At 31.2% G+C, this 24,913-nt stretch overlaps 1 protein-coding gene across 3 annotated transcripts in view; it reads right to left on the reverse strand.

Annotated features, from left to right (window-relative positions):
- The window catches only part of LOC108905346 (TGF-beta-activated kinase 1 and MAP3K7-binding protein 2), a 91,051-nt gene continuing 66,138 nt past the window's right edge, over nucleotides 1–24,913 (reverse strand). For 2 of the 3 annotated variants that reach the window (XM_018708173.1, XM_018708171.1), the window contains exons 3-4: nucleotides 11,415–11,636; nucleotides 6,610–7,548 (exon numbers count right to left, since the gene is read on the reverse strand). In XM_018708173.1, coding sequence (XP_018563689.1) covers nucleotides 6,998–7,548; nucleotides 11,415–11,636 — 773 coding nt within the window. In that variant the 3' untranslated portion in view covers nucleotides 6,610–6,997. Of the gene's footprint in view, nucleotides 494–5,393; nucleotides 5,451–6,609; nucleotides 7,549–11,414; nucleotides 11,637–24,913 lie in introns of those variants that run through there. The other variant, XM_018708175.1, reaches the window with a different exon arrangement.

Genomic DNA, 24,913 nt, shown 5'->3' on the forward strand with positions numbered 1-24,913 from the left:
TTAAAGAAGCACTCAAGGTTTATTTGTGTACATTTTCTTGAATAATGCATAACGGTACAGCAACCTTAAGGAGGAATATTTTATTTTATAACTTTTATTTAAAAAATATATTTTAAAACAGTTAATGCAATGTTTTAATCAGCCAATTGGAATATGTGTTTTAATATTAAATTTCTCTAATCAACCTGTCAACAATTTTTCTAAATTAACACCTAATAAAAAATATAACGATCTCCCTACAAACGTAGGATTTTTCTTCATATGTATAAAATACTAATTTTCTATCAAAATAAGCACTTTTCTCTTTTATTATAAATTAAAGAAAATATATTTACAATCAATTTCTTAAGAATAAAAGTTTGGCCTGTACACAGTAGTGTGAGCAATTATAATGACTTAACAAATTTATAAATAAAATATAAAATTCAGCAGTTCAAGAATTTTCTATCAGTTTATATTCCTTCTACTTATAATACCCAAGAGTGTGTTATTCCTGAAAAACAAAAAAAGTATATTAAATAATATCAATTCAGTAAAATATTAAATTCTAGAATATAGGTGCTTACACAACTTATTCGGAAAATTTTAACCTGCTGTACAAATTTAACTAAGAAGTTGACTTCTTAAAAATACAACAGAAAACGAGAAAAAAATTATTAGTTACAATAATTCAAAATTATAAGGTAGAATAACCTGGTATGTAAGATAAAAACTGCTTAAAATACGTGAAAAAATGGAAAAAATAGCAGGCGCTGTCATAAGACTGCCAGTATAAGTTTTATTTCTGTCTGTAATGACCTGAAAGTACCATTAAGCACTACTGCATACAGACTGTCTCTTAAGACAAATGGTTCTTGCAAAATGATGATCAAACTGCCCAATTTACAACAGATGACTTGCGGTTAAGGATGAAGCGATTTTTATATTATTATATAATTGAATAACTAATCTTCATAATATGCACGTTTGGGCCTTTGAGAATTCTCACGCTACAGTTGGGGACCACTTCCAGCATCGTTTCTCTTGTTAATAAATGCCGTTCATCATGTCAAATAGAATGGATGATCACCAATATTTCTTCATCACCATTTGCCTATTCTTCTGGAAGGTGTGTCATTATCGGTGTGATTATGAATGTGGCTTTTACACAATAGTTCACCCCCACATTTTCATGTTTGTTAATTTTTAAATCAGATACAAAGAGATATGTTGGATTGAACTGGATTGGCCACCACAGGTCTAAATCCTCCAGATTTTTTGTAAAAATATTTCAAAAATGAAGTATATCATACTAAAGTACAAAATATTGACGAATTACGAGAATGCATCACAACAGTTGTTGATATGTCCGTCTCTTGAAACAATAGGAAAGTGGCATAAATGGAGAGCTGGTGTAACGAAATTGGACTTGACATGCTTGCAAGTCAATATACAAAATTGAATAGCTCCTGTAGAAAGTAATAATATGGTAATTCTGATAGATATAGAAGAGTACTAATTTTTCTAGTCTTCAATTATTGTAATCTTTAATTATTTTTGCCTTGTTTTGTGTTGGACTTTTATTATAATTTTTTTTACATGGTTAAAATTTTTGAGATCAGTTGTGATACACCTCGTATAAGAAATTTATCACATATTTCCACTTTTGAATGTTTGCTACATAATTATTTTAAACTATTACCAGTGGACTTGACCAACTCATGACTTGCAGATATAGAAACTAGTTTTGGGATTAGTTTCTAAATGCAAATGCAGTCATACTAATCTGAACAAAAGTCAGTATGCTAATGTTTTACGACTGAACAACTTGAATATAAAGTAGCTTGAACCAGATGAGAAAAATTATTTCAAGAGCTATGGATATACCGTTGACTATTGCTTTGGTATATACAAGGTATTCAGAAACGAATGTTCCATACTTATAAGCATATAAGGGTGATTCCTTAGGCGAAAATAAATCGATTTAAGTTAATATTTTGCTTTCTTAAAAAGTTAAGCGCCTTCAAAGATTTTTTATTTTTTTTTATAACAAGTCATTGTCCTGTTAATGTGGATTTATAACATAATTCAGAGATCTGCATCTCGTAGACGATAATTTTCAAGTAAATACCAGTTTATCTGTAAATCATAAAAAATATTTAATAAATCCTGATTTAGCAAAAAGGTAAGATTTAACTCTGGAATTTAGTCTCTGGAAGACTCCAAGTACTCAGTAAATGTGGAGGCTCACCATTTAAAGATGGAATGTGCCGAGGTAACTGGACTTGCTTTATTTTTGCTTAAAGATGCTTCTGAAGACCCTATATATTATGTTTTGGAATATGACTAAATTGTAAATTACACCAATTTTTCTCAGTTTTGTTACAAGGCGATTCATTTTTGAAATACTCAAAGAAATATGAACATATAAGCGAGGGTAGCGGTACTCATCGGATTTGCGTCGAAATAAAATGAGTATCAAAACAATACATTCAAAGTACTTCGAACTGATGTCTATAGTGTTAGGCAGTATGAGTTTTTTAATTAATGTGAACAATTTAATTAAGTATGCAGGCGAAGAACATTGACAGTACGAGGAAGGAGTACGGGTGATGAATGTAAATTATTTGATGTTTTACGGAACATCTTCGGAGAAAACAAATGAAGTGCAACTCCTCATTTGTGTATAAAATCTACTGACATTTATGGTTTTCCTCACAAAGTAAAAGTGACAATTTCTGTTCAACAACTGGCAATCTGTGAAATGTGCTGTCATCGTTGCCACTTTATTTGCACAGCTATTAACGCTGCATTTGTATATTCTTTTTTTATATATTCATTTTCACTACACATAACTATTTTGCATTCGTAATTTACAAATAAGTAATTGTATCTATTTTGATACTCTTTTATTTCGATGCAAATCCGCTGAATAATGGTCCTACCCATCACTTAACCCTCGATTAAGACTTTCTAAATACCAAATTGTTGAATATATGATAATACTTTTACTGATAACATTGTTTTTTATGTTCATTTATTATCTAATCACATCATTTTTGTTAGTTACAAAACCTGTTAAGTATGTAAAACGTTGAAATAAAAACTTGCGTTAAGATTATAGCAAAGAAAAAAATAAAAGAACAGCATTATACGTACCTTTTGAACAAGAATTTCACGTTGCATGCAAAAATTCTTAGTAATTTGAAGAAATTTACATTTTGAGCTGAATAAATTAAAATTAATTATAATTCAATTTCTTAGATTTAAGTAGCTTTTTTTATTCTTCAGGATTTTTGCCTATTGAAACTAAAGTGGATACTTTTTTAACAATTTTGCTTAAAAAATGGTATATATTTTGTTATACAGGGTGTTTCATAATGATGTGCAAATATTTTAAGCAGGGGCTTAAAAAATAATTTTAGTGGGGGTACTTCCAATACATTTACCATTCAACTAGTTGTTAACGTGCCAAAATTCAAATTTCTAAGTTTAACCGTTTTCTTGAAAAAAAATAGTATGACAATTTTTTTGGCCATTTTTAGATTTGAATATTTTCTAAGGGGAGGCTCAAATGAAAAAAATATATTTGAAGTACCTCCCCTAAGATTACTTTCTAAACACCTCCTAAAAATATTTGTACATCATTATGAAACACCCTGTATATCATTCACTCATTAATAATGAAAAAAAAAAGTGAGATTCTAATTAAATTACAGTTTAACTTTAACTTTTCATTACTATTTTTGCAATTTGCAAATAGTCCAGACAGTATCTGTTTCAAAAAGTCCATCATATTTGGGTGAATCGTATATCCACGGAGATTTTTGGCTTTTTGGCTTTCAAATATCACTAGAAATGAAAATTTTTCTATACGCATAAAAAAAACGGGCTTAACTTTTGACGGCACAATATGTTCAAAAAATTCGAAAAATGTCATATTTATTTATGTATCTTTTCAAGAGTTGATTTTAGGCGAAAATGGAAGAGGAAAAAAATGTTTGTAATTAAATTTTGTACAAAATATGACTAGTTACAAATCGAACGAATCATGATTATTATTGTAAAAATCGAAGAAATCGCCAAAAATGGGGTTAAAAAGCATTACTCTTTGGAGAATTTTTTTGGGGCCTTTAAATTGGGTATAGCACCTTCATACCTGGCTCAAGAAAACTTCATGTTATGTAGAATCATCACACCAAATTTCATCAAAATAAGTTTGATAGATTTTGCATAATAATTTTGCAATCCAAATTTTGAGAAAAAATTTGCAAAATTTCAAAATTTTGCACAGCAAAAACCAAGGCCCTTAGATACTTGAAAATTTAATCAGATATAGAATGGGTCTCAAGCTTTCAAACGCTTTTTGAAAATTCGAATCCGTCAATTAGGAGAGCTCTGGCGCTTGTTTAAACATTGGTCGAATTTTTGTACTTATAAACAATTAGAATAACTTTGTGAATATTCAATCAAATCAAATTTTTTAAGAATGGTTTTAAATGTTCTTGGGAACACGCTTCTTTAAAAAAAAAACAGATCGATTGGTCAATTAGTTACGTAGTTATAGCCGATCAAAGTTAACCGTCATTTACCTAAACGTACTGGGACATCCGGGAAAATTTTTCGAAAACTAGGTACCTTTGGTATTCCGAGTACTTACCAGGTCTAAGTTTGCAATACTTTTCTTCATTGGCAACCTTCTTTAAAACGTGTTTAAAGTTATTTATGCAATTGAGAAATTCAAGAAAATCGTACAGGTGGTGGTGGTGGGGGAAGCAGGGAGCGCGGCCGCTTCGGCCCGCTCGAAATTGAATCGGCGAGTTCAAAACCGTGACGCGCTTAAAAATTAATATCTCACAATCAGCTTCTAGAGGTCCGATTTTGATCTTTTTTAAATTGATGTCTCGCGATTTAAAAAAAAACAATTAGCGTATTTTCAAATGCCTATCGTTAATAAATATTGGTCTTTCAACAGTACGATAATTATCTATCTTTAAACTTCCTTTAATTATCAACTTTATATTTTTATTGTATCAGAGGTAAGTGCATAAACTTATATACTGTTTATCAAAGATCAAAAACAAATTTATTTAAATATTCTAAAATTGTCTAAAAACAATTATTTTTAAAATATGTCGAAAATTAGTAGTATAATGAGTTAATTTCTCATTTGCTTATATTTTAAACAACAAATAATATTTGAATTAGAAAAAATTTCAGTTCTAGTGATATTTGAAAGCCAAAAAGCCAAAAATCTCCGTGGATATACGATTCACCTAAACCAAAACAGATGCCGCCTAGTCTAAAAAGAAAAAAAAACACATGCAATGTTAATGACAATGGCAATTTATGATATCACGGTTTTAGTAAAAGGGAAAACACGGAATCACAACATTGAGCAAACAATATCTTACGTCTTGATAATCTGGGTGTAACATGAATGTGAATATTATCTCCTGGAGACGCAGAAACTACAAAAATAAAAAATATAAGGTTAATTTGGTAACGTTTATTTAAAACAAACTCAACAACACATACATAGTATAAATCCATGTAAATTTAATTTTCATTTGTAAATAATTTAAGGTCTGCCAGATTCTAAGATTAATTTGCAGATTCACAATTTGTTAGCTGTAGGCAGCTTAATACAAATGAGACTCCTAGCTTGAAAATAACAAATAGAATCTAGCTTGTTTCCTGTTGGAAATCTTTTGATGCATATTTATACAAATTGGGTTTAATTTCTTTTATTTTTGTTATCACAGACATTTTTTTTAAGGAAATTTTATATTTGTGTCAATTTATAAAAAGTTTTATCAAAATATAATTTCAAAACCTGTTAATTATTGCTTTTTAATTTTTATTACAAATGACTGTAAAATATTGTCATCAAAAATCTGTTTTTTGGAAATATGTCTACGTTTAAAACTATGGAATACTTTGGACTATTCATATTTTTATTATCATAATAAGGCATAGTTCTAGTCTTATAAGAAAGTATGCTGTAAGTGTTTATATTACCATATTTCAGTTTCATATTGTAGGTATTTTTTTTATACAGGGTGTTTGTAAATAAGTGCGAAATATTTTAGGGAGTGGTTGCTGAAGTTATTTTGTAAAAAAAGTTCATATAAACGTAGATCGAAATATGCTTATTCGTTTCCGAGATACAGTGTTTAAATTTTAATTTTCTATTTATTTTTATTAATTATTTCAAAGAGTTGTAAAGATATTGACTTGAAATTTAACGCGTTGGAAGGATAAATGTGCATTTTTTTGGGGTGTAAAAAAATGGTACACCACTGACTTTTTCCCGTTTTGATATTTTTTTAGAAATCCACAATCAATTTTGAATGAAATTGGTCTCTTCAATTTTTTTCGTAGGATGCACCGTTTTTTGGGAAAAAAATAAAACATATTTTATTGTAGGTTTTGTTTAAATGCACATTTATCCCTCCAAAGCGTTTTTCAAATTTCGAGTTAATATCTTTATGTCACAAATAATTAAAAAGAAGAAATAAAAAAATAAAATTTAAACTGTATCTCGGAAAAAAGCATATTTCAACCTATGTTTATATGAACTTTTTTTTACAAAGTAACTTCAGCAACCACACCTAAAATATTTCGCACTTATTTACAAACACCCTATATATCATATTTGTTTTGTAAACATGTGTTCAAAAACAATCTATAATAAAAATAATAAACTCTCTATCTAGTACAAAACTGTTACATAAGCACTTAATCATTTATAGTATTTTACCTTTATAAATATATCAATTCCAAATTTAGATGATCAGGGTTATGTTTCATACCCTGAACATCGTTACGGTCTTATGTAATTTTACTAATTTTTATTCGTGAATGAGCAACATTTCACCGCTCCAATTGTCCATTTGTGATCCCTAGATATAATAGAAATCCACAAATACACAAGTTTTCTGTCAACGTAATCTCTACAGAATAGAGACTGAGACAGTATAATTGTTTAGAACTCTATTTAAAAAGTAACTATTATTTATCGGTGTGTTTGTCTATTAATCACTGTATTGCTAATTAAATTTTGATTAGCATTTCCTAGGTATTCATTTAATCTATTGGGGGCCGAATGGCTATTAACTACATGCCCGGGCAAACTCAAGGGATGCCCGGAATGGTCCAAAACAAATCCTAGGGGTCTAGTTAGCGACAAGCCGGCATTGCTAATGTTATTACTGACGTTATTAGGAACACTGTAGCTCAGAGATCTAGCTGCTTGATTAAAGTCAAAGTTGTTATTGTTAAGCATTCGGATGGTGTCAAAACTGAGGTTACGGTTAAAAGCCTCGTGTTTCGTACCGTGTACTATTCGGGGCATTTCGCACTGCTCACATTTATCCAAATCTGGATGGTTCAGGAATGTACATACACCGCAATTCCACTTGGGGCCCTCTATTTCCGGATGGGGGAGCAATGTGGGTCCCTGGTAGTACAGTCTTCTTCTGGTGGGTTGCCTCGTTCGCACTATTGGCACGTCTGCGGTCAAAGGTCCTTGCTGACCTGTGTATATGTTTTGATAGAACTCTTCCTCTAAAAAAATGTTAATTTTTAATAATCATGTTCAAAACAGTGGCAAATGTTCTGCTTTGCAGGTATTGGCGTTATTTTGTGACAATACTGACAATAGGGAGTTTTTGCATAAGATATTAGGGAGATTTTAAGCCACTTATTTGAACAACGTTAAACGTTATCCGTTATACTGATCATGCGCAGTAGTTCGAAAATAAACGATAACTTTAATAACCGATAACGTTGTCCCTAATTTAAGTTGGAATTACGCTAATACGCGTACCGGTATACACACCATTGCCAAATGTAACAGTTATCTTATTTACAGGGAAGATATGCTTATTAATTTTGTTAATTATTAATTAATATATTCTATACATACATTATAAGTACACGCTTTCTGTTTGCGACTGTAGGTTGTATATTACGTTTTATATATAAGATATCCGACAAAATTTTCTCAATAAAGTATATAACTTGGCAACGCCAAATTTTTACGTCTAATTACTATTTCAATATTATTTTCCAGAGCAGCCATAATATGTACATGTAATCAAATACTTGATGTAATTAAAGTGGTAGCGTGTATCGATAACATAAAAGTGAGGTTCTATGCCTTGAATAATATTAATAATACAGGTTATATGTTACGTTTACGGTTAACGGAATTGTCAAGGTAAATCCTGGTATAAAAACTGAATTAACGAAATATTTGGGCCCTTATTTTTCATTAACTGCGCATGATCAGTATTACGTTTAACGAATAACGTTCCATACATTTTAGGTGGCCTAAAATCTCCCTATTTACGAATACGATAAACGTTAAAAACACGTGACTGAATACCGTATTGACAAATAGCGTGTACTGAATGCTTCCAGTTTTTGCATATCGTGTCGTTTATTCGCAATGGTAAAGCGTGTCCTAACCTCAATTCTGACGGTTATGCTTTCATTTGATACTTTTGCGGTAAAAGGCAGTCGGCAAGTGAAAGAAAAATGGATGGATTATTATTCGTACACAAAATTACTATCCTAAATGCACGGTAAACTAATACCGTAATCTGGGTTGGATATCGGAATAACGTAACGATAAACGCCAACGGTAACTGTCGCACATGCGCAATGCCCTCTCACGTGACTTTATCGTTTACGGTATTCTTAAAACCGATATGCAAAAACTCCCTAGTGAATTGATCGTAGTTAAACCGCAGATAGGCGAGGAAAAGCGAGTTCAATACTCGTAAAACCACAGATAAATGAGTTAAACCTCAGATAGACGGAGGAAAGCGAGCTCAATACTCGTAAAACCACAGAAAAGCGATTTAGGCGGGGAAAGCGAATTCAGCTTGCTTGTGGTTTAACGAGTATAGGAAATTGAACCAAGTCTCAAAAATAACTATAAAATATTATATTTTGGTAGAGAAGGCATGATTTTGTATAAAATAAATTTTGTTTGATAAAAAAAGAAATAAGCTACAAAACAAGATACTTCAACACAACGGCTTATACCTTGTAAACATCGTTCTTTGGGCTAATAAATTTTCAGAGCCTGTACTTAAAAAGTTGTAAGTGTACCAGAAAACAAGCACTACTTATTTTGCATAGACGCTGCTTTGTATAGACAAGCCTTAAAAGTTTATTGTTCAAAAGAACGATGTTTATGTGTTTAAGCCAACATGTGTAAGCGTATTGTTTTGGTGTGTATTTAAACAATTTAAAACATAAATGAATTTTTTTAACAAAAAACTTTTTATAAAACCGGATATTCGTTAAGGTTCTGCTCGGGACGCCACTGGATTTAACAAATCTAATCAAGTTAGGATTAAATTAGCCTCTTAACACTATAAGTAACACTGCAAAATTACTACAAAATTGGGTAAAGGGTGTTTAAGATATTTACGAAATAGTAAATTATTTTTTTACAAAAGTTTCTTGAAAACGAAGCATCTGCGGACCAATGTTTATATGGTCTTTTTGTCTTAAAATCACTCAAATAATTGTCTGTTGAATTTATTGTACATACTTAATTAACACCCTGTATAATAAAATTTTGCGGTTACTGATAAATTGAACGAGTTACACAAAACAAAGTGCCCAAAGCAGCCAATGTTTGAATAATGTAAAAAATATATTAAAATGTGACAAAAAACAAATAAAATTAGAAGACTCAAACTTTTTGTTTTTTTTTTAATGTTAGACATATTGAATAACCACTGTTTATCTTAATGAATGTCATAAATCATCACAAAGTAGGTAATCTAATTTTACCACATTTTTCTTGTGAATTGGGTTTTAGCTTTTTTGTGTAAATTTATATTTAGTTATGACATTTACATCTACCAAAGATAAGTTATCTCATAACTATAATACATTTATCTTTATTACGTACAAAAATAAATACATTTATGCTCACTCTGAGGGAATAAGCAGAATCCTGATAGGAAATAGATAATACACTTTGTTGATAATTTGAATATTTCATCTCAAAATGCATGAAATGTGATATTAACAAATATGAATCTATCTGGTTTATATTTTCTTCTGCACAAAGGCAGGTAAGTTAGGCACTATTTTTTTCTTCTACTGTAGTTTTTTACTAATGAAATACATATACAAAACGATTTTAAAATATGAGCCCAAAAGAAATCAAGTGACATAAAAAGTAGTTATCTGTAATTATCTATTTATGTGACATACTTTTGTTACTTTTTTATTTAAAATATCTTTTTCTTTTTAGCTTGACAAGAATTAAAAACTCAATTAAATTACAGTTTTATTGATACTGCCAAAAACAAATATTTTTTTAAGTGAGTAACTGCAAAACGACTTACAAGATCCAAATGTAATTCGGCATAGAAAAACAGTTTTTTTTTTCCACATCGGCAGAGATGCAAAGTTAACTGATTGTTTATTTTATCTAAAAAACTTGTTCGTAACTTTTTTGGAAAAATATTTCTTTATGAAGGATTATGAGGTTGTGGGTACACATGTTCGCATGTGACCCATTTTTAAGTACAACATCAAGAGTGCCAGCGAGACGCCGGCGCCGCCCGGACGCACCAGGTTTCCGGAAGACGACCTCGGCAGATTGGCGCCAAAATCCAGGTACTTCTGCGAGCGACTCCAGCCAAGAGGGACTCTCCAGCAAAAATTCGAACCGACAACACCTCTTTTTCCACAAGTTTAGTTTTCAATAAAAATACTTGTACATTTGTACCGTTGAGAAAGCGTTTTATTTATGCTGTACAGCGAAAGCAACCCTCAAGGTACACAAACAATATGTTTTTTTGTGATATTTGAAATGCTATTTTAGAAAAATTTTTACTTTGCGACAAAATTGGCCATATGTTTTCAAGCTTATTAAAAAAAAACACGTGCTTCGAAAATCGTAAGTATCATATGGAATGCATTCAAATTATGTTGATATTATATCGATTAAAATAAGATGATAAATTATTGATAAGAATGTTGTCGCTAAACTCAATTGACTTCGGGTTAGGAATGAACATATTTCTTTATTAACTCAAATTCTTCAAGTTCTTAAATATGACATAAGATAGACCTAGCTCTACTTTTCTTACAATCTATTGCCTTATATTTTAATTGCTTTCATGTACCTATCAACAGAATTTAAAAATCTATAGTAGGTATTTTTCGAAATCTAATTTATCACAAGAAAACATTTTTCTAAAAATGACGAGTACTTTTTAAACTTAATTATCTCATGCATCTCCACCACTGTATAAAAGAGAAATACTACAGTTGTATGAGATTACTGCAACTTATTTCTATCTAACGAAATGTAGGTACCGAATTTTATTTGGAATTATATCTTGTGTTAAAGAATAGGTGTTTGGCTTTAGGTTCTATTTCTAAATTAAACTTACCACCCTTATCTGCTAGAGCCAGTTGTTCACATTGACATCTGAGATGTTTGATTTCCATCAAAAGTTGCTTCTCCACTTCAGCGTCAATCGTGCGTTCCCTTTTTAGTCTATTTTTCTCTAAATCAGCAATTTCTTGCTTCATAATCACCAATTTGGCTTTTTCAGTTTTCAGTTCTATTCTCAACCTCTCTATACGAGCTTGTTGTTTTAATATCACAGGCGCTGAAAAAAAAAACAACTTTAAATTTTGGGTTAGGGCAAATTTTTACCTGAAATTATATATATGTAAGTATTACGTCATATACGTTATATGGTGAAGAAATCTAAATTGAAATCCTAAAATTTGTTTACGGAGGTCTTCCGTTGTGTTCCTCTTAATTAAAATATCACTGTTGTGCAGGAAGTGACTGTCGGTTTCATAAACTAAATCTTATATATCCCCAGAGAAGAAAATCTAGAGCACTGTATTTCCAGATAGGTTTAGTTTTATTTGGTTTACAAATTTGAATCAGTTTAATTACTCTTCATAATTTGATAAGCTTGTAACTTCAGAAGAATAAAGTCGGCCAACCACTGGTTAGTTTTTTAGTCTTAGACCTGATTGTGAGTCTGTTTCCAAAATGTTACACTATGGAACACCTTGTATAGTATAAAAATTGAGTTATTAAATTAAAAATTTTATAGATGTCAATGTTTTATAAACTAAACGTAGTTTATTAATCCTTTGAAAACAAGATGATTGATATTTTAGATTAAAAAATATTTTAAAAAACAACTAGGTATCTTGATATTTACTTCATATACATCTTTTTTATAAATATTTTCAACCTTGTAATATTAGTGGCACAAACTGGAAGAAATCATTAGGTAATACAGCGAATACGAAGAGAATAAAAATTTTATTATCCATGTTAAAAGCAATCGAGAATGCCGTCATCATAATTAAGACACAGAAAATTGTTTTGGCCAAAGGCAACAACACCTGTTTTTACCAATTTTATAGACCGTATATTATTGCCTGTATTATGCGATTTAGTAATCAGTATTTTAGCTATTTCATTTCATTGCATAACACCCTAGGACACGTTAGAGGGCACGGCAAAAGAAAATAAATAAACAATAATAAAAACAAATTAAACATTTTGATGGAATCCAAACGTCGAACCCAAACGTTTATTTATAAACCCTTGACCTTGATCCGGGATAGTTCAGTTTATAATAGCAGAAATACAGTAAATAACATGAGCAGTACCTTGATTACAATTCTGAGATCGCATTTTTTTTTGTATTCCAATTGTTTCACTAATAACAGCAACAGCGATACTATTTACACTGTACCGCCTATAACACACGTCTTTTATTAGCTCCGATTTAAAAAATACTCCGTGTTAAAAGATAGACCGTAAATTGTTGGGAACTAATGATAAAACTGATAAAACTGATAACCGCGCGTCTTACTGATAATAAAATCTTTTCGTGATCAAATCACAACACCTATATGCGTTATTTAAATTTTTTAACTGGATTAGGGTTTTCGTGTTAATTAACGATAATTTTATTTACTGTTGGAAAAGTGGAGCTGAATTTCAATAATAATTTTATAGTCAAAATCATAAGATCCACTTCTTATTTGTGGAAGGGCGAAATGGGCGTTGACTATTAGACGCCTTCATTATAGCCATCCTTGTCTATCACATGGATTTCTATGGCTTACTTTATCGCTCTCACGTAACTTCTGATAGACTATCTGTACTTTCCTACACTGTATATTTAAATTATTTTGTAGGTTTATCTAATATAAGCAAGACATTAAAATATATTATTTTCTGAATTCCAAACTGGAAAAATGAATCTTTGTCATAAGTGTAAAAATATTGCTTAATTCGGACCTGTCCAAAGTATGCGCGGTCAGATTACCTCGCACACTCCACTTCCCCGCAATTTGCATTCACTCGTACCCGTTGGAATTAGATACAGCCAGTCTAGGTGGTCTATGGTCAAAATACTTCTTCTGTATTATTGTGGTCTTACTGTATAACATTTTTATAATTTAGCTGGATTCTCTTTTGTGTTAATGACATTTTCTTCAATAACATGACAAAAGTTCCACCATCGAATGCATGAATATTTTCACAAATTCAATATCTAGTATTATATTTTTCAGACGTAAATAACTCTTAAATAAATCATTATTTAGAAATTTATAAAAAGAAAGTCAAATTATCCAATCTAGTCTCTAAGTGGAAATGACACAACTGGTTAATTTAACATATTTTAAAAAATTCATATTCAAAAGTTAGTTTTCAACTAGTAATAATTAAAACGTAGCGCGGGAAAACACAAGAAGCCATGTTGTGACGTCATACCACATATTAGTGGCTAGTCCACATACTTCATTGATCTCGCGTACATCATATCGTTCCCTTTCTTACATAATGAACATAACTGATTATTGCTATTTTTTGCTAGATATATACTACCGTATACAGGGTCATTCAGTCTAATATTATTAGTTTTAACCATGTATTCGGAAGGTCAAATAAAGATCGAAAAAAAATTACTTGACCTTTTAAAAAATAAAGAAATAATCAACAGGGAACGTGTCGGCCGGCGGATTACAAAGCGTTCGACCGTTGAAGCGAAACAGCTGATTGTCGTCTTGAACTTTGTAATTGATTTCAAAATCAAAGTGCTGCAGATCCCAATTTTATTAACAAATTGCTATGGACAAATGAGCGAGTGTTTTTTTAGCCATGCCTAAATTGGTAGGTAGCAGCAATAAGCAAGAAGTCACTAGGTATACGTACTACAAACTGAATAATTAATTGAACATAATACTAAAAACTCATATTCAATTGTAAAATGGTGAAAATTATTTTCGTTGTCATTCACTACGGATTAAAAACATGTTAAAAGCTAGGTTAATGACCGAATATTACGGTAGATCAAGATTCACTCCATAAACCTTTATGGGTCAGCGGTCAACAGCGGGCCGGATAATGATTTGAAAAATGTTTTTATCTGCAATTATTATTATTTTTTATCTCATATTCATATTCTCCCCTATCTTCCTTTAAACGTTTTGTCTGAATCACCATGTATGAGAACATGTAAAGGCGTAACTGAGTTTTGTCATTTCTATTAAATACGTCTGTACCTGAGAAAGGGTACAATATGATATATGTATCTAAATAAACAAAATAAATATAAATTAACGAACGTAATTAAAAAATAAACGTCAAAAAAAGATTGATTTTTCGAAACGTTAAATAGAATTGTTGACCATAGAAGGGGACAAGCGTCAATATGTGATTTGTTCGGAAGAGGAAACAGATTTTGACAACTTAGTGTTTGATCAGAACTTCAGAACGAATCGCATACGTGATGCAGAAAGGGAATAAGTGGCGTGTAACTTGTCCCGTTCATCTATTGTTCTTCATAAATGATTACAAGCCACGGAACCAGTAATTTAATTTCCTTCGCGTTGGCAAATAAATTTCGGTAGAAATAGAACAATAAGATCAAGATTACATTAAAACACAATATACCTGTTTCAACGGCTATGATTGGTGTAATTTTTCACGAGATTCCATTCAACCAACTAGCGATCCCATTATCTCGAGCATAGACATAAAGGTTTATCATTGTTCATTGGAAACGAATCATTAATATTGGTGCCGCCAAAATTTGGGGAATTTTCGTTACCAATACCAATCATGCATTGTTGGGTTGCCTGAGCTCGGAGGTCACGTGGCTTGCAAACATTTTTGAAGGCTCTGTATAAGTGTGTATACTACATGATAAGTGCTTTATCTTATAGTTCAGTTACATTAATCCTACAGATTCCATATTTGCAACCATAGGAGTGATTTTTAAACCTTATTTGCAGGAATATAATTTTTCAGTAAAATTGACTTGTATTGTGTGATATAGTGATGCGTATTTTTTACTTATTTACTATTTTCAGTGTACGATATTTAGTTAAGTAAAAATTTGAATAAAACAACCCTTAACTGATTCTTTTGGCACAAAGGTCGCATATATGCGTCGGCGTCGCGTCGAGCCATTCCAGTGGTGTGGTCGTTACAAATATTGGATGAACTAATCATTATTTATCACACTTAATATTCAAGATATCGACCTGATTTTTTTCACCTCATATTTCAGGTTTACGAAAAAAGTAAAAACAAGTTATAAATTGCTAGGAGGATGCTGCACATGTCCACTGAAAAATAGACCGTAGGTCTAATATTAGTTAAGTATTTCACATTTTATTCACGCTTTAGGTCCAATACTTTGTTGTCAGTATTTCACTAATGATTATAATCTTATAGATAAATGCCAATATTCTGAGTTAGGACTTAGTTAACTAATCCGTCTTATAAAATACAATACAGACTGTTCATAATCATCATCATCTGATTACCGATACTCAAAATATTAGCCCCAAATACTGAAATAAACATAAGTGTTATTTAATCGATGACTCACATTCGGTTTCTTGTACCAAATTTGCCTAAGTAGTTCTTATAACTGATAATACTTATATCTTAACAATTCATCTCTATTATTGTCTTGAGATTGATTTAACGTTTGACACTACCTGTTGTGACTCATTCTGTTGTGCCAGTAGTATTTTATTATACTTAAAAAACATATTTAATTCACAGAGTACATTCCTCTCAGTAGTATATGTCGGCATTACTCTTGCAACCACTTATAAACACCGGCGCTACTTCGTAGCCACTAGAGGAACTATTACGTCGATGGAATGTTGAAGGTATTTAGGTATTTAGGTATTTAGTTTTAGCCTGTGTGTGAAAGACCATTATTTTCTAACTTTTGTAAACACTTTCTTATATGGTCATGTCTGGTAAAAAGTAAACTGATAGGATAGAGGAACCCACAAGGGAACACCCTTGTGAACGGAACAAAACTGAAAACTCGGAAAGCAACCGCATCATTCAATTGATGAAACAACCATAGCCGTGTGGTTTTTATTATTATTATTATTGTTTTAACAGAAAAGTAGTGAACAGGTTGCTAGGGCTAATAGTGGCGGACCGTTAGTTCCCATTTTATAACTTGTGTAACTGCTCCCATATTTTGTAATAACTAATGTCAGGTCACCCGTTCATTATTGGCAATGGAGCATACCAATCCCCATGACCAGCACGTGTCTCCGACATATGTACAGTGTAGGAAAGTACCGATGGTCTATCAGAAGTTACGTGAGAGCGATAAAGTAAGCCATAGAAATCCATGCGATAGAGAAGGATGGCTATAATGAAGGCCTCTCATAGTCACCGCCCGTTTCGCCCTTCCGCAAATAAGATCCACTTCTTATTTGTGGAAGGGCGAAATGGGCGTTGACTATTAGACGCCTTCATTATAGCCATCCTTGTTTATCACATGGATTTCTTTGGCTTACTTTATCGCTCTCACGTAACTTCTGATAGACCCTCGGTACTTTCCTACACTGTATATATGGTGACCATTTTCTACAGTTAATTTAATTTCAGAGATCCAGTAATGGCTTACTTACATTAACAATGTTACGCAGAATTTTGTAGGTTCACATTTTATAATTTCCAGCTCCTTAAATTATCCTTACATAATGAAATTTTTTAGCACAGATTTCCGAGGCTTTTCCAACTAGTGAAAACTGGGATTGTATATTGGATAATTTTTCACAGAATGTGTAAATTATATGTTGCCAATTATAGATGACCTGAAGAAAATACATATATGTATAACTATTAAAAAAAAACTGAGAATTCTTTACATCTGAAGCATATAGTACGATATAGGGTTACTACTTTTGTTTCATTAAAAAGTTAAGGGCCTCTAATTTTTTTATTCCATTCCTTCTCAGATAATTGTGTTACTTTTTTGATATCTCTTTAAAATTTTGAATAGGAAAGTTTTAATTCTTACCTATAGTGTTGATGTCGTTAAGAGAACCTGAAACAATCTTTTGTTTTTTTTTATCATATGGGTAGTGACTTTATTGTCTTGTAGCGTTACTTCAGTTACTATAAAAAATGTTTACTCGTTATTAAAGTGCATCATTTCAAAGAAAAGTCTATTTCAATTGTCTGCCATAGTTGTCAGTTATGCTTTAAGTAACAGTATTTGAAGACTTCTAATTTAAATGCGTTATCCGTTTGTTAAAGGACCCCCACTGTCTTTATGAAAATGTGGGCTTCGTCAAATTGGCTGAAATTGTGGCAGCAAATATATTTCTCTGGAAGAATGCATTTTGTTATCATGCAACAAATATACCTCTTTCACAGTAAATTAAAAGAGGTTTCACAAAACACTTCTGTTTTCTCAAAATTTGTCTCATTTTCAGCCGCCTAAGAAACCCCTGTAAACCGAATTTCAGTTTTTTTTTGAAGGGCCATATTTTTTTGTTGAAGCAAAATAGCACTTGAGTAACTTGAATTCCGGACACTTTGTGTAAACAATTTGTGATGAGGATTTTAATATCTTCAAATAAATTAAGCTACATACCATTGTGTGCATTTTCTATAAGATGTTTGTAAAATAAGTTATTTTATAAGGTATATGGTTAGAAAAATCAGAGTGGCTTATATATTAGACGAAAATTGTACCAAACTGACAAAGTTAATATAGACAATAACATTTACCAATTTAGGTCAACAAGTTCAATTGATTTAAGCAATTTAACTTAGTAAAAACTTATTAAACTGTAATTTTTTTAGATTTTATTTTATTTCTAAAATTCACTAATCACTTTATAGCGCGTTTTGCTAAAATTTCACTACATGAGTCAAACTACAAAATTACATGATTGATGTCATCACAAAACAATGAATTAACTTTATTTCATTCGTTTTGTTTGTTTGAAAAACACAGTTTCACAAATTCCGTTCATTCTAGCTAGACGTATCAATATTTTAAGGTTACAACCGAGATAAATTTATTTTGATAACAGATAATTACTTAAGTACTTTACTCTATAAGAATTAAGTTGATAAACCTGCATCGACGACCTGCCGAATTTATTTCTCTTTAGCAATAAAATTATTATATCTAGTTATATCTAGTATCACAATATCACGAATAATAATCATTGTATTATAAAGTTTAAACTGCGTTATAACTTTTGATTAATTTTTTGTAAATAGCTCTAGAAAGTAGCATAAATAGTACTGACGCCTAATTCATACCACAAGATATTCGTTTCTGCTCATCCATATCTATCCGCATAGTGACTTACATTAGTGATATTTTTTTCAAAAACCAACCTTTCAGACAAGATGCTAACTGATGATATGGCGAGAACAAATACTCTATGATTTACACGCCTCAACAAATATTGGATTACACTACCCTAATAGCAGGTAAACAATTACTAACAAATAATTATCCAAAATGAAATATGAACATGATATGTCTAAATGAAAACGAAACAGTCATTTTCAGGAACTGAGATTTTAGATTAAAGGGGGACATTCTTAGCTGGTATTTTTGACTCCGCCACTTTCACCCCCAAGCAACGGTAAGCATCACCCCAAAATATTTAAATGGCATTGGGGGTTGAGTAATATTTCTTTTGAAAGCTCTTACAATTCTCTTTACAACAGACTTTAAATTTTATAATTCCGCCCAATACTTTGAAAAAAAATTACATTTTAATATTTAAATTATATTTAGTTGCTTACTTACTACTTAGTTGATTAAATGTTCAAACTGATGACCGCCCGCTTCCATACAAGAATAAAGATATTGTTCGAAACGTTCGCGCACATTCCGAAGAATTTCCGGAATGATTCGACGGCATTCGTCGACAATTCTTTGGCACAAATCTTCCAGCGAAGCTGGCTGTGTTTTATAGATTTTACTTTTTAGGTATCCCCACAAAAAGAAACCAAGGGGCGAAAAATCCGGTGATTGTGGAGGCCACTCAATGCTGCCTCTTCTTTCAATCCAATTCCGTAGAAAACGTTGGTCCACATACTCACGGACAATTAACGCATAATGCGGAAGAGCACCGTCCTGTTGAAAAGTCAAATAATCTTCATCATACTCTGGAACATTTTCAATAATATCAGTCAAGGCAGGGTCAATAGCGTCTTCCAGTAATTGCAAATACATTTGGCCAGTCAAATTACCAGGTAGAAAAAAAGGACCCACCAGCCGGTCACCGAAAATTCCAGCCCATACATTTAATTTTTCCGGTTGCTGTGTATGCACCTCGTGAAAAACTCTTGGGTTTGAATCGGACCAATAGCGGCAATTGTGACGATTTACCGTCCCGTTCAAGAAAAAACTGCATTCATCAGAAAAACAGATGTTAAAAAGGAACTGTGGATCGTTCCCTGCTCGCTCACTCATTATTTCGCAAAATTGCAAACGGCGGTCATAATCATCCTCATGAAGTTCCTGGACTAAATGTATTTTGTATGGATGGAATTTATTCTTCTTCAAAATGGTTTGTATGCTAGTTCGATTGATCCCAGACACAGATGCCAGCTGCCTCGTACTTAATGTAGGATCAAGATGAACTTGTCCCAAAACTGCAACTTCACTAGCTTCATTAACTATAGGTTTTTCAATTTCTCGTTTTTTATTGGCTACGTTCCCTGTCTCTTGAAATTTTTTTACTAACTCTAGAACATACTTCCTCCTGACATGTCGATCTTGATGTTGTTCATTAAATAGCTGAGCTGTTCTATTCGCACATTTATTGTTCATAAAGTAAAGCGAAATGATATCTACCCTTTCCGCAATGGAATAAACCATAGTGTTTAATTTTCAAAAACACAATTAAATAAACTACCAACCAACGCTTCCAAATAATACTAGAAAATAATTTGGAATCCACTAATTTTACGTTCATTGTGTGTGTATAGCATTCATTTCTGTTTTTTACAATTGTTTTTTTTTACGAAAGTGATAACAAATCGCCAAAAACCAATGAAACGCAAGAAATACTAAATTTATACCATTGGCGTACTGAACTCGAATGACTGTCATTTTTACCGTTACTAATTGTTTGTACATAAGTTTCAACTTTAAAATCAAAATTCTTAATAAGTATTGGACGGAATTATAAAATTTAAAGTCTGCTGTACAGAGAATTGTAAGAGCTTTCAAAAGAAATATTACTCAACCCCCATTACCATTTAAATATTTTGTGCTGATGTTTACTCTTGCTTGGGGGTGAAAGTGGCGGAGTCAAAAATACCAGCAAAGAATGTCCCCCTTTAATCTAATATCGACGGGTCTGAGCGTTTTTCTACAATCTTGACGCAGTTCCTGAAAATGGCTCTGTTTCGTTTTCATTTGGCCACCCTGTATAATTAATTCAAAAACACATGTACCTACTTGATATACCTACTGAAATCGTTAAATAATACAATCTCTCAAAGAAACATCCAATATTCTTGCTATCACCTTTGACAAAGATTATTCACATAAAAAACAGCTCTTACAAAGATATCTTTTGTTTCCACATATTTCTTAAGATTATTTTATCAGCCAGCTTCCCTTCTCGTTACAAATATTAACAGAAAAAAATATATAAAAATCGAACTTTAAGAAAAAGATGATACTTTTAACGGACAATGTCAAAAGCTATGATTTTTTTTTTAAATTTATTTTTTGAATTATATTTAGAGACATCATCTTTAATTTTGATTTTGGATAATTATTTGTAACGTACTGTATCAGCAGTTAGTAGCTTGTCTGTGAGGATAGTCTTCTGGTATCGAATAACATTGTTTGATTTCATTTGATGAGACGTTTTAGAAATTATTCTTTTGAATTAGCTTGAATTAACTTAATTCTTTTAAAATAAAGTAAAACTAAATGTTGGTACATTGAAAATTTAACATACCAGTTCAAAGTTTTATGGTGAATTATTATTGAATGACATTGTCCATGTAATTTTTTCGAAATGTGTTGAGCATTGTGCATGTGCAAGTGTCTCACAATAATTTCTTGTCAATATCCCAAAAATGTTTCAAATTGTAGGAATTTTAAAAAAGATTCTGATTGGAGGCCCATATGTAGAATATATTCTATTCCAAGCAAAGTTTGCATATTTTTTTTGCTTATTTTTATCCCCTATGTACTTCTGTGTGGGACATCCTCTATAATTAATTATCCTCTTAGTTATCAAAAATAGCAAGGAAATGTAGAATTTAGCTTTCCGAATTTGGCAACGCTGTCCACCGGAGTGGGTGTACACCGTTCACCTTGAACTAAGCACAGAACATAGCTGGGAGGTGGGAACGATTACTCGTGGAATTATATCGGCTAAAAACATCGTTCTCGTAAAAGCCAATTGCGAAAATCAAATTAAACCCAGGTAAAATAATTGAGACGCAAAACACCTAAAAATTTTGATTAGACACTGCTGTCTATCAACGTCCTAAACTGATTAATAACCAAAGTAATTATTTTTCAGGCCAAAATTTAGGTTTTATTTAAATGGACGAGGATTGTTTCCAATGTTTCAATAAAGTTGCGAATGTGCGTCAAGCCTAATAATATTTTGAAAATTAACGTTTATAAAAGGAACATATCCAAATTTCTCAACGTAATATTTTTACTTACAGTATTCGGACTTTGCAAAATTCCACACGTCATACAGAGACATGCACATGGTTGTGAAATACATACATCCAGTGAAAATATTCTGCTAAATGTTGAACCGGTGTTGCTTACGCAGATATACTCGGCACATTGTATGAAGGCTAAGGTTATTTTACCACTGCTGGATATTAAGAGTAAATAATTATTAAATATTCACAAACAAGATTTGCCAGGGTCGGCTCTACAAAAATATTTGCAATATATGAATAAAATAATGTTTTCTTACGTGTCGCACTGGGAATTTTCATTATATAATCCTGCATTACAAGGATTGTTTGTTGATTAAATATAATATATATACACGACAAATACATTCCTCTATAAAAATACTACTGGTAAATACATATGTGTCTAATTGTTAATTTCATGTTGTTTAATTAAAGGTTTTTTCTTTAGGAAGTTTTCAAAAATATGATTCTGTCCAGGAAACACCGTTAAATTGTTTTACAATGTCGGTTTTTTTTTTCTAGAAAATTATAATACAATCTTATAGGTATCACGTATGGTTATGCAACGTCAGTGAATGTCGGAAAAACCCAGAATTTAGGTGCCACTCGTCAAGGTTTTCCTTATTTTTTATAAACACTTGGTAATATTTTTGATCCCATTAAATAACTTTACAACTTTCAGTATATGATTTATTTGCTTTATTGTTATAAGTATTAAAAGTATAGCATGTGAAGGTTATTCACATAAAATTTTGCCCTTCTTTTTTACTTTCGTAAAAATATGTGAATAACCCTCTACAGGGTTTCCTATCCAAGTTTTTCAGAAAAATTTTTGAAAAAAGAACAATTAAACGATGGCATATGCGACCTCTAGGGATAAATTATATTTTTGTAAATGATGCAGCCTATATTTTTAAATTCTATAATACAAATATATCATATACGAGTATTTGCTTTAGAAGTTTTTTTTGTAGATAAGACTTAATTAATATCGACACTATCGATATTCCAATCTACAAATGCAATATTAAATTGTAATCAAACGATAACAGTTAAATTCAAATACGTATTTAAAAAAATTATATACATTTCAGTTTGAAATACCTAGATAACTTCAGGCAGCCCTGTATTTGGGGCGGAAAGTGAATCTTTCCTCACAAGAAATTTAATAACTCCATATTTTGAAAAAAAAAAGATTACAATGAAGAGAAACTAAACAAAGTGTTATCAGTGGAACTAAATCTTTCAAAATACCATATATAGAACTTTTCCCAATGTCAAAAATAAAGAAATTACCGAGACGTCATTCTCGATGGGAAGTTTTGCATACATCTGGTGTCCCAAAAAAAAAACAAAATCCATCTAGATTGTTTTGATGTTAATTTTCTGCAAGATGCCGAATTAGATATACAGGGTGATCCATTAACGGTACGGAGCGGTATAAGAAACTAGACGTGCTACGTTTATGGGGAAAACATCTATTAACAAATACGGCCAAAAGAAATTGATTTAAAATATTTTCAAGTTTGTAACTTCACCGCTAGGGGGAGCAACTGCTATAGGGTTACAGAAAGTTATCGATTTTTCTAAATTTTGTTTATATAACCATAGCAACGCCAGTATGAAGGACGCCATCTTGAAATTTTTAAATTATCATAACTTCTAAATGCCTTAATCGATTTCAGGAAACGACGGCTCATTTTAACGAACTATTAATAAAATTTATTTTTATGATATGGAAATAAAAATATTATTTTCCTGCGCAACGGCAGATGACGGTAATTTGAAAAAGTTTGTAATTGTCTCGGTTTACTAAAAAAATTAAATGCAACGATATAGGTTTTTTTCATGGCTTGATAAACCATTACTAAGGAAAACAAATATACAAATCGAAGGTCGATATTTTTTTTCGTTTCCAAATTATTGCTAAAACAGTTGTGCTAAAACATCCTCCTTTATTAAGTTCTCTAAATAACATTGACATATTCCAAGCCAAAAAAAAAATTGTAAAACTATACCAAGCTTTAAAAAAGTACTTGCAATATTTAGATTTTTTTTTTTGATAACTGCATTGTTTCATTTTCTTTATTAATTCCAAATATCTGAGTAGTTATAAAGATTACTGTTTCCATAACGAGGCAGGCTATGCCCTATGACAATAGACAACTGAAAAATTATGTCAAATGTGACAGCTCTTGCTACGTGCAAAATTAGTGTTATTTGTGTTGGAAAAATATTTTAAATCCATTTCTTTTGGTCGTATTTAACAGATTTTTTACCCCATAATCGTAGCACGTCTAGTTTCCTATATACAGCCGCTTCGTACCGTTAATGCATCACCCTGTATTGTGAAGACGACATATACTTTTTATTAATTTACTAAATTATTTTAAATTTTTATTCATAGAATTTTTAATGTATTTTTCAGAATTTTTTGGTTCAAATTTAAGAAATACTTACGTCATTAGTAAAAAAGAATTTTAGAATTTTTAAATGGTTGTTACCTTTTCCATGTGACGTACATATTTAAAAAATATATATTTACTACCTTAAAACAAAAATGTATTTATTCCAAGTAGAAAAATAGGTACTAAAGACTTAGGATCCGATTTTTTCCGTATTATATTTCAAGCACAAGTACTGTATTTTTTCTGAAATGTTAACGAACCTAAATAAAAAATATATAGGTCATGCCTTATCAACAGATTTAATAACAAAGGGGAGCTTTATCTAAATTCTGATATATTTATTTTACCGATAAGTACATCAATATATCATTAAGATAAATATTATGTAGAACGCAATTCCTGGTATTCCATACATGAATGTTTTTTTTTAGGTAATATTTTTTAAAAGGTTCTACATAATATCTAGATATCGGAAACCTTGTGGCGATAATCAAATAAATAAACAGTAGTAATC

This window comes from Anoplophora glabripennis, unplaced genomic scaffold (assembly GCF_000390285.2).
Source record: "Anoplophora glabripennis isolate ALB-LARVAE unplaced genomic scaffold, Agla_2.0 scaffold328, whole genome shotgun sequence".
NCBI lineage: Eukaryota > Metazoa > Arthropoda > Insecta > Coleoptera > Cerambycidae > Anoplophora > Anoplophora glabripennis.